Genomic DNA, 17709 nt, shown 5'->3' with positions numbered 1-17709 from the left:
TGCGGCAGTGGGGGGGGGGGAGGTGGGGGGAGGTGGGGGGAGCACCACGGTCACTCGACTCGCGAGCGGAAGGTCGCAAGTTCAAATCCCGGCCGCTGGTTGACCAGGTCCGTCATCATCACCACGGCTCACGCGCATCGCTCTGCCGGTAGTCAACGGCGGTTGTCTCAAAGGCAAGAGTGACCACGACTCTAGGAATGAGGAATTGGAGGGGCCAATGCTCGTTTGAGCCAGGCGGACACTTTGACTTTGAGCCACAGTGCACTAACAGGCTCCCAAATGCAACACGTAGACATGAGCTTTGCCAATTGAGTGCCAGAGATGATGACTGCTAAGAGCATAAGTCGTAACATTCTATGAACTTTGATGACCCTGGGTCGTACTTCATAAAGCATGGACATGGATGGCCAAGCCAGAACCCCACATTTATGCATCGTCTCCATTTACATTTAACTGCTGTACGGAACGACCTCCATGTATTACCCATATTGCTTCAACATTTAACAGCAATGCGTTCGAATAGCGTTAGGACAATGAGATGATGACACATTTCCTAAACCAAACCGTGCAAAGTTCTGTTTGCGAGCGCCTATCATGTGCGGCACTGCACACAAAGCGCAAGGAGTGGCCGGTACCGACGCCCGGCACACGGCCGCCTTTGTCTTCCCAGTCCCGACGAGACGCTGACCAAACCGCCTCACCAGGTACTCATTTAACCCCGAGTCGACCTGGGGGGGGGGGGGGGGAGGGGGAGCCCGAGACCGAGATTCAGACAGCACCTGCCACTGGCGTCGTGGATGTCTGGGGATGAAACTCACGCGCTAGGATCGTGGCGTCTGTGCCGCGACGGGGACGTTTGTCTTTTGTCGTTTGGCGCCCGTGACAAAATGGTGTGGGGGGGAAGCGCTTAACATTTTAAGCAGACGCACTTAGCCAGTTAAAATCGGGCCCATTTCCCTAGATTTTTTTTGGCGCTTTTTTTTTGTTTTTTTTTTTAAAATACGGCTGACATATGGGCCAAGTTGTTTGTGTTGTTCGGGAACGCTTTCTACACCATTAATTTTTAGTACGCGCTTCTAACCTTTCTGCCGACAGTGCTGCCTTCCATCACGCGGCCCGCAGATCTTGTGTAAGGGGTTATTTAGTTTAAGCACCATGTTCTATAGTTGCGTGTTCTTCTCTCACTAGCAGCAGTATTATTATTATTACCCATCTCAGTTTTATTTCCCTGAGAAGATCTGTTCGCTGCAGGCCAGAGACTGCGGCCTTTACGTTTTTTTTGTTTTAAAAGATGTTCAAGGATGATTCAAGCACGAGCAAGACGTGACAGGCACCGTCCACAGTAATGTGGAATTGCCAATGCTGCCACAACCAATATCGCTGTTGAGAGTTTTGCCAGGCGGCACTGTTGCCGAGCAATTTGTTGACAGTGGGAAAGTCGCGAGTTCAAATTCCGCCCGGGAGGAGGACACAGCCCAATCAGTTTCTCCAGGGTTGATGAATCACGATTGTTCCTCGTGAAGATAAACCTGTCACCACGACCACGTGAATGTGGAATTTCCACCGCTGGTTCAAGCCCGCCGATGACTCGTGCTGCTCGAGGGGGAGAAGCTCAAACGACCTTTGAACGTTAACACAATAATTTAAGAGAAGCCGGCGTTGCAGGCAACATGACTCCGACTGGGTACACGGCTTGGTTCTCGACAACGAATGAACCTGAACTCGGGGAAAGTCCACCGAGACAGAGATCTCACTTCGCAGCGGAGACCTGGGGATAAAACTCTCCGTGCAAAAACGAACACTGCGCGAACAACGGGTGTGAATCACAACATGAATAAAGGATAATTAAATATTCAGCACAAACAATAACATCGCGACAAGATCTCACCGCTACCACCCCCCACCCCCATCAACAGAAGCAATATTCTAAAACAAAAAACTAACTGTTAAAACACTTAATTGATCAAGGTTATGATACTAATAACTTTGGAAAATAGACTATGGAAGGGAACTTCCTAATGGAGCAGTGCGAGGAAAGAAGCAGAAAGAGAAGCGTTGTGACCTCCAGTGTGATGGGTCAGTGGATGAGTGAGTGGGTGAGTGAGTGGGTGGGTGAGTGAGTGGGTGGGTGAGTGAGTGAGTGAGTGGGTGAGTGAGTGAGTGAGTGGGTCAGTGGGTGGTTGAGTGGGTGAGTGAGTGTGTGGGTGGGTGAGTGGGTGAGTGAGTGGGTGACTGAGTGGGTGGGTGACTGAGTGGGTGGGTGAGTGAGTGGGTGGGTGAGTGAGTGGGTGAGTGGGTGAGTGAGTGGGTGAGTGAGTGACTGAGTGGGTGGGTGAGTGAGTGGTTGAGTGGGTGAGTGAGTGTGTGGGTGGGTGAGTGGGTGAGTGAGTGGGTGACTGAGTGGGTGGGTGAGTGAGTGGGTGAGTGAGTGTGTGGGTGGGTGGGTGAGTGGGTGAGTGAATGGGTGAGTGGGTGAGTGAGTGGGTGAGTGAGTGGGTGAGTGAGTCAGAGGATGAGATGTTGTTGTGACCTGCAGTGTGGTGGTGGTTGAACAGAGTGGATGAAACGAAACAGTCAGCCTGGTAGATGGAGTCCTCAACATCATTGGAGGAATTTTGATTTAAAGCTTTCGTGACTGCAGGGATTCATATTCTTGGTTCTTTCGGTAAAGTCACGTAGAAGGGAAACAAAATATAAAACAATATTTATATTTTTATTCCTTTATTGTTTCCCTTCTGCGTGACTTTCCCGAAAGAACCAAGAATATAATTGGAGGATTCAACAACCACTGGCTCCACGCTAGGTCCGATCGTCAATACCGATCATCAGTGTGTCGAGCATCGGTGCCGAACGTCAGTGCGCCGAGCGTCGGTGTGGTCAGTGTCGATTCCCAGTGTCGATTCCCAGTGTCGATGCCCAGCATCGGTGTGCCCAGCGGTAGTGCAGAGCGTTGGTGGCAAGCATTGGGGTGCCGATCGTCGGTGCTGATCTTCGGTGCTTAATATCGACAACCAAGAGCCCCCCCCCCACCCCCCCCCACCCCCCCACCCCCCCCCCCACCCCCCCCCCCCCACCCCCCCCCCCCCACCCCCCCCCCCCGACAAGCTGCGTCCCGACTGAGAGCTGCTCACCCTGGCAGACGGGCAGTTTTTGGAGAGGTGGCCTTGCTTGTCACAGTTGCGGCAGGTGACCGTCTTGTCGTAGTAGCGGATCCTGGTGGAGTGGAACGACGGCGCTCTCTTGTTCTCCAGCGAGGCCTGGCATGAGCAAAACGTAGACAAAGATCGCCCAAATAGCATTAGCAGACTGTTGGGGCAAACGCTGCTAGCGAGCACTTACGAAGGCATTCACAGCAAATGAGGGGGTGGGGTGGCCAGCACCACGCCCGGCCGCCTTTGTATCCCGAGTGGCAACGTTTTTACACATCGCACCAGGTACTCATTTGAGGCCGAGTCAACTGAGGGGAGGGCCAAGGACCGGTTCAGATAATCGTCAATGGCGTTGGTGGCCGTGAGCGGGAATTGAACTCGGGTGGGTGGGTTTCGAGTGCAGCTCGCTAACCGCTACACACACACACACCAGCAATTGCTGAGCAGACAAAACAATTGTTGGGGCATAAGCAAACACATGCATACAAGTGAGCTAATCGCTCAAACCGCAGCAGCGCTAACCGGATGAAACAGGAGAATATAAATCTGACCAAATGTTATAACTGACGTAAAAAAAAAGCAGATGGGTAAGTACAGCAAGCAGATGTTTTGTTTTTAATGACAGCCTAATCTTGCACAGCAGTACGAGTGTTCTCCTCTCCGAGGCATGGGATTTCTCCGAGCATTCCGCTTGAAGCCCCACAAAGCTCTTCAAGAAAACTGAGCCAATATTCCAACACTCAAATGAGATTGTTTTAATGGGCAGAGACACGTGATAAAAAATATATTTATACATACTTTTTTTTGTTTACCATCTCGTTACAAAAAAAACACACAACCAGCGCCACGTGTGTGTTGCGCTCTTCGCTACGTCTGTCGTCTCTTTGATTCCTGCCGCCTCGGCCCCCCCCCCCCCCCCCGATTAGGAGGCTGCGAGGGGGGACGTACGAAGCGAAGCCAAAACAGGCGCAGTGGAACGCGAGGACAAAGATCACCCACCGCAGCCCGTTAGCAGGCTGCTTGGGGCTAGTGCTGTTAGCGGGCAGCACCTATGAAGGCCGCTACGGCACGCGAGGGGGGTGGGGTGGCCGGAACCACGCCGAGCCATCTTTGTCTTCCCAGTGGCGACGTTTATACTGCAGGTGCTCACTGAAGACTCGGGAGGCCAAGGGGGAGGGGCCCAGGAGCGGTTGAGATATTTGTCAGCGATGTTGCTCGTGAGCAGGAACCTTAGGCCCGCTGGTTTCGTAGCGCAGTGCGCTAGAGCCACTGCACTATTGCTCTCCACACAGTTACACACAATAACACACTAACACACCTGTGCTGACAGTTACACTTACACTAACACACAAACACGTGTACGGCTCAGGAGACAAACTACTCGTCCAACTCGGTCAATGTGTACATACAGAAAAGTACTTAGCTGGTCATCTTAGCCCTGGGGCAAAAGCTTCATTATAGGTCCTTCCCTATAAACATCTGGCAGTTCACCAGCACTGGTTCAAGGAAGGCTGACTGCTGATGAGACACTTTCGGTCGAAACCGGTTGAACCAATGCAGCCACACACTCCCAGAAGAGTGTGTGGTTCATGGGATGTGTAAAAAAATGCTTTTCTTACGTGGAGGAACAGATATACGAAGAGTGGTAAAGTCTGCTTATTTATTTTGTGACATATTCTCCACAAAGACGCGAATTATCTTGTAATAAAACAAGCCGTCGTCCCTGGCGATGGAGAGATTTCTCCCCTCACCGATTCCATTCATTGCCACGATACAAAGAAGTAATTTTACTCAAGAAGTAATTTTACTCAAGAAGTAATTTTACTCAAGAAGTAATTTCACTTAAGAATGCATCATTTTTCGTCCCATTGGTGCCATCTCGATTTCATCGTTTCTCGCCGCCGTCTCTCCTTTGTACAGTTTTGTTCGCTCCGTTCGACTAAACGTAACAATTTGCGGGAAATGTGCACAAATTGCGACAAATAATTCCTATTACATACACGCTGTTATTTGCGCAAGCGTAAAGAATCCGTACCGGACGACCGACCGACGACTCGCTACCAAAACCGAGCAATCACCTGCGGCCACACTGAAGACCATCATCGCCTCTCGATGCACGAACCCGGAGGCGCAACCCCACGCGCCGCCGAGCTGAACCGCTGGCGCGCCACATCCGCCAATTCGGTGCCGTGCCAGCCGCCCCCCGGTCTCTCATCCAGGTAACCCCGGCCCCTACACCCGCCCCCCCCCCCTTCCTCCTCAACTCTCCCCCCTGCCCGCCCCCCCCACCACCAAAGCCACCCAGCCACCTCCATGAATGTTCTCCTTAGATCGGACGCTGCTAATGGGGTGGCCTGCGAAGGCAAACCTTTAATTAAGTTGCCGCTATTAAATTAAGTGCCCCGGCAGGCCAAGCGCGCTGAATGGGACACACTCAGAGCGCCGCGCGAGCACACGGCTGCCCTTGTGGGCAGCGCGCGTGGATCCGGTTACAAAGGGAACGACGGCGAGCGGTCTTCCCGCGTCCCCTGCGAGCCGGCGCTCGCTTATTACCCCGGCGCAACACGGGGGGGGGGGGTGGGAGGTAGGGAGGGGAGGGGAGAGGGGGGGGGGGGGCTGGAAAAATGGCAAAAAAAAGTCAGCTTTGTTCGAAATCGTGCAAACAAAAAAAAAACCCCGATTATAATAGTAATAATACGGGAAAAGTGGGCCCCCTGGAAATTAAAATTAGGACAAAAAAAAACACGACCCGAGCCAGAGGTCTGGCCGCTCGCATTTCTGGGCGACGTTTATCGCGGTGAGACCGATCGCCGCTGAGAACACGCATGCCGGGGGGGGGGGGGGGGGGGGGAGCGTGGCTGCAGAGTACAATGCCCTCCTCGATTACGGCGTGCGTGGGGGGCCGTGGCACCGACACTCCGGGCGTGCTTGGTGGTCCTCCCGTAGCTTTCTCTCTCTAATGCGGTCATCGCTATACCTCAGAGCGGCCGCTTGATAATCTATTTTCCCAGATCGCATAAAACTCTGGCTGTCGCCTCATGACGCTGGTTGTAATTACTGGCGAAACGTCACGGTACTCGAATTGTAAATGTCGTGGATTTAACTCTCCAACACACCGGTGTTCTAAAGTATACACGAATTTTGATTTAAAGCTTTTGTGACTGCAGTAATTCATATTCTTAGTTCTTTCGGTAAAGTCACGTTGATATTTTATTATTTTGTTGTTTCCCTTCAACGTGACTTTACCGAAAGAACTAAGATTATATACACGAATTGTTTCGTTCACGTGACAAACCTTGCCAATTGGCTGTGTATCGGGTGGTGGCGGGTTTAATGACACGTTTACATTTACGCGATCTAACCCAAAAACCTTTATAACTGAGAAAAATTCCTCCCCGTGGTCAAACTGAGCGTGGTGCCCGTCGCCATCTATGATGCCGGTCCTGAGCCAGCGGCAGTAATTCCACACTCCTGCGGTGGGTGCCAGTCTCTCCACGGGATGACCGATTCAGAACAAAGGTTCATTGTTTTAGCTTCTTCAAAGAAATAATAATAATGATACCGATGGACTAAGTCGATTCCGAACCGGTATTTAAACCCGTGACCTTATGATCCCAAGTCAAACACTGTCACCAAAATGCTTCTCCCTCCCATAATCTGCCAGCGTGGGTGCGCAGGCCACCCACCCCCTCGTGTGCCGTGCTCACCTTCATAGGTGCCCATTAACAGCACTTGCACCTGAAAAAGTGCATTAAGGCACTACTCCAGATTTTTGTGTACAATCGGAATACACACAAGAGATAAAGAACCCCCCCACACAGGTATAGCCTGAACAGGCATTTAGGGCAAGTGCTGTTAGCGAGCACATATGAAAGGTGGGTAGCCAACACCATGCCAGACCATCTTTGTCTCCCCAGTGGCGATGTTTACACAACGCACCAAGTACATTTGAGGCCGAGTCAACCTAGGGGAGGCCCAGAACCAGTTCAAATAATCGTCACCGGTGTTGACCGTGAGCGGGAATCGAACTCGTGCTGCCAGGTTTGAAGCACTGCGCGCTAACCACTGTGCCTCCGCTCCCCACATACACAGCATGTACTAAATATCAGTACTTATAAAGACACACTTTCACCTGGCCTTCAAGTAACATAACCCACGCACGCGCACACACATGCCCTGCGCAGAGTATCAGTGGCCCGCTGACCATCATAACATCCTTGCACCATTCCCTCCTCCACGCATTCCCACAAAGATAAAAAGCCACCAACGCTCCCCCCGCCTTCTTCGTATTCCTCCGCCTCCCACCGTGACCCCGACATTAAGAGGCTCGATTTCCCACACGGCCGCGGCGAGCACCACCCCCACCCAATCAGCACCGCTTACGCGGCGGCCCGACAACACGCCACCCAGACTCGCACGCCACTTTATACACATTTCATTAGATCATCATCATCTTCATCATTATTATTATTATTTTTGGTTTACCGTGTAGGGGATTGGTGCGGTCTTCAAAAGCGCCCATAAAACTGTGTGCACCTGACATGAGCTCAGCTCAGCGCCGGGAGGGGAGGAAGCGGAGCCAAGGCGCCGCTCCCTCCCCCGCTCGCAGCGAGTGCGCCCCCCCCCCCCCCCGCCCACCCGCGACCGCGTGGCTTTGCGGTGCGCGCCCCAGAGCCGCCGATGGCGGCGCCCCGCCGGTGCCTCCGTCGTGGCCGCCTCCACGCCAAGGGGCCGACGGCGGACAGTGCGCGTTGGCGCCTTCTAATCGAAACTGCCCGTTGCCGACTTCGCCATTCGTGCTCACGGGACGTGGTGGGCGGGGGTCGCCGTGACCGGACAGCCCAGCGGCGGCCTGCAGACGGGAAGGTTCCGCGAGTTTGGATCCTGGTTGAGGGTTGACGTCCTCGTCGTGCATCCTAGGGCCTCAACGGAGTACAGTACAACTTTGTGGGAATTCGGCACTGGTTGTTGTGTAGAGATACCGGGCTCCACCATGGAAAACGTGGTCACTTCCACTTGCCATCGGCTCGTGGATACCAATGAAGACGAGTGTCACTACAATGGGCACTTTTTGACTTTGAATGAATAAATACTTCCAGAAAGCTAATCCCAGGATGAGATGCCAGCTCTTATGGGAACGAGGTCGTTAATCAAGAATACAAGTTAATCTGATGATTGACTGAACGTCACTATGCTCGGGAGTGTTTAGGGCTTTGTTATATTTACCTTCTGGAAGCTTCGCAATAATGAACATGATCAAGGCAACGTCTCAATCTTCCCAAAGAGCCTTCTCTACAAAATGTAAGTATGTATGACCCCCTCCTGCACAATACATGTGCATTAATACTCAGTGAGGCTTTTTTATTGCAGCATTATTGCAGCTTAACTAAAACTATTTTGTATTTTACCAGATAAGGCCCGCTGAGCTATATAGCTTTTTTTCAGACAAGACCTGTCCACAAATGGTCGCTCTATGAAGCGGCGTTACACGTGGAAATTTAGCGGCCAAAGGCTCTAAATGCATGTTCCTAAACGTAGAGGAGAAAGATCCACGCGACCCCAGGGAAGAAAATGCTAATTCCAAAATTATAAGGTGCCAGGGATGGGATCGAACTCACAACCTCCTGCGTCCCAGGCAAGGGAGAAAACATCCTGCCACCACGGTGCCCCATACTGTGTGGCTTCTCAACTGGAGCTCCTCTGCATGAATTCCCCACCATGGCTTTCCTCTTTGAGGCTTCTCAACACACACATCTCTCCCTTGATGATTCCCGACGATTCTTCACTCGAAGCTCTGTCAATGAACCTTATGAAACCTTTTCAATGAATAACAATGCCTCTCAAATGACACGTGCGTACGAGGATCTTCTCAAATAATCGTCCCAAAGAGACTTCTCAATGACGTTCCTGACTCCAACTGCAAGGCATTTGGTGCTCTTCCCATAATGCCGCTCTGGCCGAATAAACTTCACCCTGACGTACAAGGTACTTGGCGGCTCGCATCTCTCTTCCAGCGGACGAGGGTCCTCATTGGCCACGCTCGATTCTCCACACGTGCAAAGGAGAGATTGTTTTCCCAAAAAATAATTTACAAAACCCGCACGAAGTACAAAAATACTAATAAATAACGGCGAGGATGTGAGCCAGATATCAAGTTGCACATCTCTCCGCGGGCAACTCCTTAAAACCTACCGCATGTCTGAAAGCGAGGAGGCCGACACAATTAGTGTGGGAGCTGAAAACTCTGCCCCTCGGCTTCAGGGGGAGGAGGGCATGGAACTGCTGCTGCTGCTGCCAAGAGCTCCAGATGACCTGGCCAACCTCCATCTACACCCAGGCAGGCCTCGCCGGGTCTCTTTCATTTAGGAGGGTATTGGCATGTTTGGCTAACACCTTATCGGTCGTGTTTTGTGGGTGAGAGAAAACTGGAGTCCCACACACAGGCAAAAAAACATTATGCAAACATCAATAAGTCGGAGTCATTTCCTGCTCCAATGAGCAATGAAGCAATGCTCATCTCCCTAGGACAACCAATGTTGACTTCCCCACAAAGCGGTACCTATTTTATTGACCCCCTAAAGGATGATGGGCCGAGTCGACCCCAAATCAGGAACTGAACCCACAACCTTCTGACTTGCAAGCCGCTCGCTCTGCGGCTGAGTCACCTGATCAGGGGGAAGATAAAACAGATGGATTTGTGAACCCACCTGCTGCACTGCAATATCCTGGCAGCCTCCCAGACATGCCAGATTCACCACCCCTAGCCTTCGAAGTACTGGATTCCCAGAGGAGTGTTCCACCACGGCTCTGATGGAGACACTCACTGAGTGCCGTGGGCCCTATAAATGCAGTTTTGGTCCACGAGGCTGAGTGGCAGGCAAGAGACGGAGGTCGAGCAAGGAGAGACAGCTGGGGGGTCTGGTATTCCAGATAAACTGCAAGAGATGTTGACATCGATGCTGCGGCACCACGCCGTCTCTTCCTTCCTTCTGCCAGGTCGCAAAACTGTTGCGCAGAGGACGACCAACCTCCAAGGTCCAATGTGAGTCACCCAAGAGTGTCGCACAACCAAACGCGGGGTCTTGCCATTTATATAGGTGACCTCTGACCTCCGGGGTCAGCTGCCTCCGTGTGTGAACATTACCACCCCAAACTTTGGTTTTCCCCTGGGTCCCTAACCTCTGTGGTGCCATTCCAATGCCCCGGTTAACTGGACTCCTCCAGCCTGCGCGTAGCCCACCCCCCCTTAAATGGCAAAACGTCCGAGCGTCTCGCACCGCTGTCACTTTGCATGAACCACCAACCCCACGTGTAAACTGCTGGACCGCACGCGCGGGAAACGCTCGGCGAATTCGCGCACCGCCAACGACGGCTGGAGCAAAGTCACCAAAAAGGCAAATTTTCCAGAGGGAGCCGATACCGGCAGATACACGCAATGTCTGCTTACGCCCCGTGAAATTCCTCGCGGCGCACGCCGGATTTAAACAAACGCCGGCACCATTAGCTCCGGCCGTGCCCAAGCAAAGAGCAGGAATAAACCCACATCACGTCGTCATGTCCGTGTCTAATAAAACCCATAACCATAAACCCTTGCCTCAGCACTCGAAGCCGAGATAAGGCGATTGAGCAAGGCGTCCTCATACACGGCCCTTTCACGAGTTGCCGACAATTAACGGTGCTCTTTTTACGGCCTTCTGCGAGAGATCAGGTGGCAGGGCTGAGCGGCAATTTTCGGGAGGGCGGTTTAACAAGCGGGCGTGCGTGCGTGCGTGCATGGCACCGCACACACAGCGGCCCCCCCCGCGCCCCACCGTCCTCCCCGCTCCCCCAGCCCCCCCCCCCGTCACGGCCCCGGCTTGGCATGTCTCGGGGGCAAGGACTCCTTGAGTCAATCGCCCGCCCTTGCACCCAGCGGCAGCGTTTTTCCGCGTAACTTCTTTCTCGTTTGTTTTACATTTTTTTTCCCGCAAACACGATTAGCGAGCGCATGTACCCGTGCGGCTGCAAGCTCGCACGCTTGACGTGTGCAGATAACTCGCACACGTGTGTGTGCGTGCGTGCATATGGTGGCTGACTTCACAGACTGGGTTTCTCGGCTTGTTTTATTATCTCTCTCCTTTCCGGGGATCATCCCCCCCCCCCACCCCCCGCCCGCCCCCCCCCCCCCCTTTGCCAGTACCCCTCCCCCGACAGCCGTGCGCACGCCCGGGGCCTCGTCGCGCTCGCGCGCCTGGTGGCGAGCGTCGGCGGATCACGCAGCGAGTCTCGCGCGCTCTTTGCGACGACGCCGAGAGCGCTGCGGCCGCGAGGCGGCCAGACGATGGCAGGGCGCACGGCGGGTTGGTGTGACCTGTCTTGCACGGGAATGCCGAGTGCCGTCCCCGATCAAGGCCGAGACGTTTTGCCGACGCAGACGTTGCTCGCTCGGTATCCCGCAACAAGAGCAGAGGGGGGGGGGGGGGGGGCATGCATCCCGACGCATGACGCTCCTGAAAAGGAACCCCCGCGGGGCTCAACGATTCCTCCCGACGTTCACGGACGGATTACCACCACGCGGTCCGTCCACGTTACCCGGGCCAGAAGGCGCCACGGCAGAGGGCTTCTCGGCCCTCAATCTGAGGGCAGGCCGGGTTCACATCCGCGTCAGGGGACCCCCTCTCGGCCAATCATCGTCACCGTCATTCCGGGGTAAAAAAAAAAAAAGGGCACCACTTAGCGGTAAAGTCAACAGTGGTGGTTCTATAGAGATACTGACCCTAGGGAGCGTGCAATTGTTCAACACCACCGCCGGCCCACCAATGAAGACAAAGGCCAACCCGTTGGCCACCCAACAACGTAGACATCGCGACGGGGACTCCACTGCACCAGCCCTCAGTGCGCCGGCCACTTGGTGGCAACTGCTCACGCTGAGCGGAGCGTTCAGCTGGAGCCACACGGAGCGTTCAGCTGGAGCCACACGGAGCGTTCAGCTGGAGCCACACGGAGCGTACCGCTGGAGTTCCGCGGAGCGTTCAGCTGGAGCTACGCAGAGCGTTCAGCTGGAGCTCCACGGAGCGTTCAGCTGGAGCTCTACGGAGCGTACAGCTGAGGCTACACGGAGTGTTCAGCTGGAGCTCCGCGGAGCGTACAGCTAGAGCTCCGCGGAGCGTTCAGCTGGAGCCACACGGAGCGTACCGCTGGAGCTACACGGAGCGTTCAGCTGGAGCTACACGGAACGTACAGCTGGAGTTCCGCGGAGCGTTCAGCTGGAGCTACGCAGAGCGATCAGCTGGAGCTCCACGGAGCGTTCAGCTGGAGCTCTACGGAGCGTACAGCTGAGGCTACACGGAGTGTTCAGCTGGAGCTCCGCAGAGCGTACAGCTGGAGCTCCGCGGAGCGTTCAACTGGAGCTACACGGAGCATACCGCTGGAGCTCTGCAAAGCGGTTCCCGTGGAGCTCCACAAAGCGGTTCCTGTGGAGCTCCGCAGAGCGGTTCCTGTGGAGCTCCGCAAAGCGGTTCCTGTGGAGCTCTGCAGAGCGGTTCCCGTGGAGCTCCGCAGAGCGGTTCCCGTGGAGCTCCGCAGAGCGGTTCCCGTGGAGCTCCGCAGAGCGGTTCCTGTGGAGCTCCGCAAAGCGGTTCCCGTGGAGCTCCGCAAAGCGGTTCCTGTGGAGCTCCGCAAAGCGGTTCCTGTGGAGCTCCGCAGAGCGGTTCCCGTGGAGCTCCGCAAAGCGGTTCCCGTGGAGCTCCGCAGAGTGGTTCCTGTGGAGCTCCGCAAAGCGGTTCCTGTGGAGTTCCGCTGAGCGTTCCCGTAGAGCTCTGCAGAGCGTTCCACTGAAGCTCCGTACAGCGGTTCCCGTGGAGCCAGGCGTTCGGCTCCAGGCGCAACACTCTCGTGTAATTAACAGCAGAGCGCGAGAAACAACGTTTAATTAACGCTACGCTAATTACGCTAAATAGTGCCATTAACATGTTTATAAACAGGTGACAGCCCACGGAGATGTAAAACACACTTTGTTCCTAAGAAGGGGGAATTTGTACAACATTCGCAATGGAAGTGTTTTGGCAAATGATTTCGAACGCATTTATGATTTTTGTTTCTGTAAGAAGCTGCAACGTTACATTTAATATTGGCCAAATGTGTTATTCTATTTGATGTTAATGTATTTGTCCCCTCCAGAGTAAATAAATTACTGCCTTTAAAGAATCCGTCAGCTGGTGTCCCTGGGGAGAGACTGGCAAATGTCAGGGTAAGGTGGAATTTCCATCGCTGACTCGGGCCACCAATTGGATGTGAGCACCAAACAACACTCATTTTTTTGCACTGGGATATTTTGACCTTCAATGCAAGTAACTTAAAATAACGCTGCTCTTTGTGACACCCAAGTTCAATTCCCACTCACAGCCAACAACAGCGACAATCATCTGAACCGGTCTTGGGCCTCCCCTAGGTCGACTCAGCGTAAAATAAGCACATGGTGCGATGTGTAAGCACAGCCACTAGGGATACAAAGGTAGCGTGGTTCTGGCAACCTGGCCCCTCATGTGCTCCAACGGTCTGCTAAGCCTATGCAAAAGATATTTATATTCTTTGGTTCTTTCGGTAAAGTCACTTAGATAGAACAATAATAAAGTGAAAATATATATATAAAAATATATAAATAAAAATGTTTATAAACTAGATATTTTCGTTACATTTTTTTATTCACTTTATTATTATTTTTCTATCTACGTGACTTTACCGAAAGAACCAAAGAACATGAATTTCCTGCAGTCACGAAAGTTTCCATTCAAAATTCAAAAGATATTTGTCTTTGCAAGTATTTGTGTGCGTGTGTACACGTGTGCTGTTTCTGGGCATCTCCTAGGTCAACTCAGCCTCACATGTATATCTGGTGCACATTGCATACATCACAGCACAGGAGACAATCAGGTGGATGTGTCTGATGCAAGCCACAACAAACCATCGTGGGTCGTTCTGGCATTACAGAGGTGCTCTCTAATCGGCCTTGCCCCAACAGTCTATAAAGTCTACACATGGTTTCCATATACATCAACCTTCATTGATATAGGACCGTGACAATAAAATCAAGTGAAAGCGCTGTACAGACAAAATATAATTTACAAAAATATATCGCAATGCTCAATTACAAAACTGAGCATTGCGGCGGTGCTCATCGCTTGTTTACAGCCCCGAGCCAGAGGTGGAAATTCCTCATTCCAAAGGCAGGGTCGAGTAACTCCACAGGACACGCTCTGTTGGACCTCCCCACAAAGTGGTGCTAATGAGCGAGCACCACTTTGTGGGATGACGCTCACACTGTGACCTTAGGTGAATAATCATCCTTTAAAAAAAATGCAAATCAAACGTCTAACAAAGTGTATAATCCTGCTCTAAGCACGGCAACTTAAAAAAATTAGAAAGGGCGATACGTGACTGTGTGGACACTCATGCAGCCGAGCGTGGGGGCGCTGCAGCTGCACCGACAGCAGCGGATGTCCACCAGAGTCCTCCTGCTCCTCCACGCAGGTGAACACTGCGGCACGATGCACGGCGCCACTCTCAACACCGCACACAGACTAATGCACACGCACACGCGCGCACACACATCCACGCACACATGCACACACGCGCGCACGTACACGCGCGCACGCGAGTCGCCGCGAAGTGACGCGCGTGTTCGTCGGCGTGGGCGTCCCGCGTGGCCGGGCCCCAGATGTGTTTCCTGTCGGCGCTGCGGCCCTACAAGTGTGACGGTGGCGGTCGGCGCGCCGAGCAGCTCGCTGACCACCACTCACAGCTCACCGGCGCGGTTCACGTGGACGCCGTCACGGCACTATCGGGGGACTCCGACGTCAATTACATCTGCGCACAGTTCTCAGTTTTTTCGGTAACCTGGTTGTTTTCGCCCCGATTTCTATTCGCTTCATTGTTGTACTTGGCTTCGACGCGATTGCTTTTGTTGTTGTAGTGACCCAGGTCACTCTTAGCAAATGAGATTCATCCTGGTCTCTTGAGTTACCACCACCTGGCTTAACTTGAACTTGATTTTGAAAAGCTTCTGATGTGTTCCACATGCTTCCCTTGATGTGCAATGCACTGGTTGTATCACCACGCCACTTCAAAAGTTTTTAATCACCGCACGGAAGAATTCTTGGTCTCAATCAAGCCACCCCCGTCCACAACTCACGTCGCTTCATTGCCACTTAAAGAAAAACAATTTTAGATGCACATTACTATTGAGCTGTGCAGCCACGTGGCAGACACTGGGAGCCATGTCAAGGGAGCAAGGATTCCCCGACCGTCTTCCTATTTTGCTGGATTTTTCAGAATTCACAATTTTTCAGTTAGCACGCGAACAAACTGCTTGCAAACAGCTGCAAAAAAGAAGACGTCACCGACTGACGTGACATCCGCTACCACCTTCCGACTGAACACTTTCCACTTGCTGGAGCACCAATTCTTTGTACAAAGATAAGGGCCGGTGGGTTTTTTTGGACTACGTTTTGCTCCAGCGGACGGGAAGGATGTGCGGGCTCTGGGTTTCCCAGTCGCTGGTTTCGCCACATCCGAGCTCCGTCACCCTCGCCCGCTCGTCCGCTCCACTGTGTCCAAGGACAACGTGGGACTGCGGTTGGGCACTTCCAGAAGTCCAGGAATGCCGACAGCCATCTCTCTCTTGTAGTAGCAATAACGGAGAAGGCCACATCAAGGAAGACTACTCTTGCACGTGAACAGTGCAAGAGCAGTCTTAACAGACTGAGTACTGACTGTGCAAGTTGTGGGATCTGCCAGGGAGAAGGCAGTAATGGCAAGTTGTGGCGGACTAACATGATGCCTCATTATACCTCTTAACCTGCTTACCTTTTCTCTATTTTTTTTTTACTGCAAGAGCCAACCATGTCCAATGCAGCTCGCTGAGCAGCATTGGCTTCCGGTTGCAGGGCGAATATATCATAAGGTTGCACTCATTGCACACAAGGTGCTTGCCACAAATGAACCACACCTTGCCGATCTTGCCAAGGAGCATAAGCCGCCATGAGAACTCGGGAAATCCTAGCAGCTGCTTTTTGGCTAACCATCGAACAAAGACGGTCACTGCATCGCGTGCTTTCAGATGCGCTTCTGCAGCGGTTTGTAACGCTCTTCCTTCCGATATTAGGAAGCCACTGGAGCTATGCACTTTTAAATTAAGATTTAAAATAATGTATTTACAACTGACTTTCTGTGTTTGGTTTGTTGTTCCTCCCCTGCACCTCCGATTAGCACGTTTGGCTACGTATAGTGCATAATGAAATTCAACACATACATATTGTGCATTCCCATCGTTTCTCTTTTCGTACTGTCTGTCGGTATAACGTGCTGACACGCCGCTGCTGGACATCTGTGAAAAAGAGCTTCATAGCTCATCGGGTTCCCCCAGCCGACATAAAGATTCCGATAAAGATGCCGATTAAAACTCGAATGTTGCTTCCGCAACCTAGCACGCATATGGGGCGATGAAGGAGGACAAGTCCACCTGCTCAGAAACGCTGGCCCGATCGATTGGCCAAACAAAAGCCAACCAAGGAAGGCACCGAGAGACTCCTGAGACACGGCCGTGTTTTGCATCGATTATCAGTCGACGGCCAGCCATGCCCAGCCGCAGCTTTGCCCAGCCGCAGCTTGCCGAGCGGCAGGCGCAGCGACGGCGACACGGCGGGAGGTCGCCTCGCCGCGATCGGTCGACCGTGACGCCGACGAGTACGCGCGACGACGAGCCGTGCGTGCGGCACCCGACTCGCCGCGCTCACGCGAATCACGCGGCCGATGTTACATTCATGCCACCGAGTCAAACACAAAATACGAACAACAACGAGATGGGGAAACCAATAACAAAGCAGTAAGAACAAGGCAAAAATAATAATAATAACCGAATTCTTGAACTGAATCGCGACCCAAGAATCCAACGATTCCGTGGGGAGGAGAGGTCGCATGGCACGGCCGCCCAGTGGGGGATGGGGGGTCTCTGCAAGGCACCGCGGTACAGACTGCTCATCGGTGGCGGGGGGGTCTGCAAGGCACCGCCACTACTACGTTGGCGGGAGGGGTCCGGTTTGGGTGACGAGGTGCGCACGGCAGTGAAAACGCGTCCAATTACCTCCATGTCCTTCTCATTCACCGTCCACTCCCCCTCCGAGTCACCTGCAGCAACGACAACAAGAAACACAGCACACGTGTAAATCACCGCTCGGCCATCAGCTGCAACCTCGCACAGTTTATCCCGGTGATTAATTGGCATCCCGGCGAAACCACGCACGCACACACGCATGGCCAAAGTTGGTACATCAAGCAGCTGGCTAATCCCCAAACCAGAAGCCACCACCCGCCCCGCGCCACCTCCATTAACTATAACTGCCTTTACATCCAGCGCTGGAGGTGTAAATCATGTGGAGACAACTTAATGGCTTGATTTGTTTGCGTCCAAATAATTTGGTCGATAGCTATTGACTGGCGCGTGGATGTGGACAAACAATGGGGAGCCAGGCATGCTAAGCGGTGGTGGCATAAATTCTGGACGGAGGTCCCCTTGTTGAGGTTT

General features: G+C 53.0%; 1 protein-coding gene across 2 annotated transcripts in view; it reads right to left on the bottom strand.

Moving 5' to 3' along the window:
- ZCCHC7 (zinc finger CCHC-type containing 7) overlaps window positions 1-17709 on the bottom strand; it is a 214516-nt gene that overhangs the window by 112803 nt on the left and 84004 nt on the right. For both annotated transcript variants that reach the window (XM_032949698.2, XM_032949699.2), the window contains exons 3-4: window positions 17269-17312; window positions 3132-3257 (exon numbers count right to left, since the gene is read on the bottom strand). In XM_032949698.2, coding sequence (XP_032805589.2) covers window positions 3132-3257; window positions 17269-17312 — 170 coding nt within the window. The remainder of the gene's footprint in view (window positions 1-3131; window positions 3258-17268; window positions 17313-17709) is intronic.

Source organism: Petromyzon marinus, chromosome 8 (genome assembly GCF_048934315.1).
Source record: "Petromyzon marinus isolate PM22_M1 ecotype Great Lakes invasive population chromosome 8, UKy_Petmar_22M1.pri1.0, whole genome shotgun sequence".
In the NCBI taxonomy this organism is placed as follows: Eukaryota; Metazoa; Chordata; class Hyperoartia; order Petromyzontiformes; family Petromyzontidae; genus Petromyzon; species Petromyzon marinus.
Note: the sequence above shows the minus strand (reverse complement) of the source record. Positions and strands in the feature narration are given on the sequence as shown.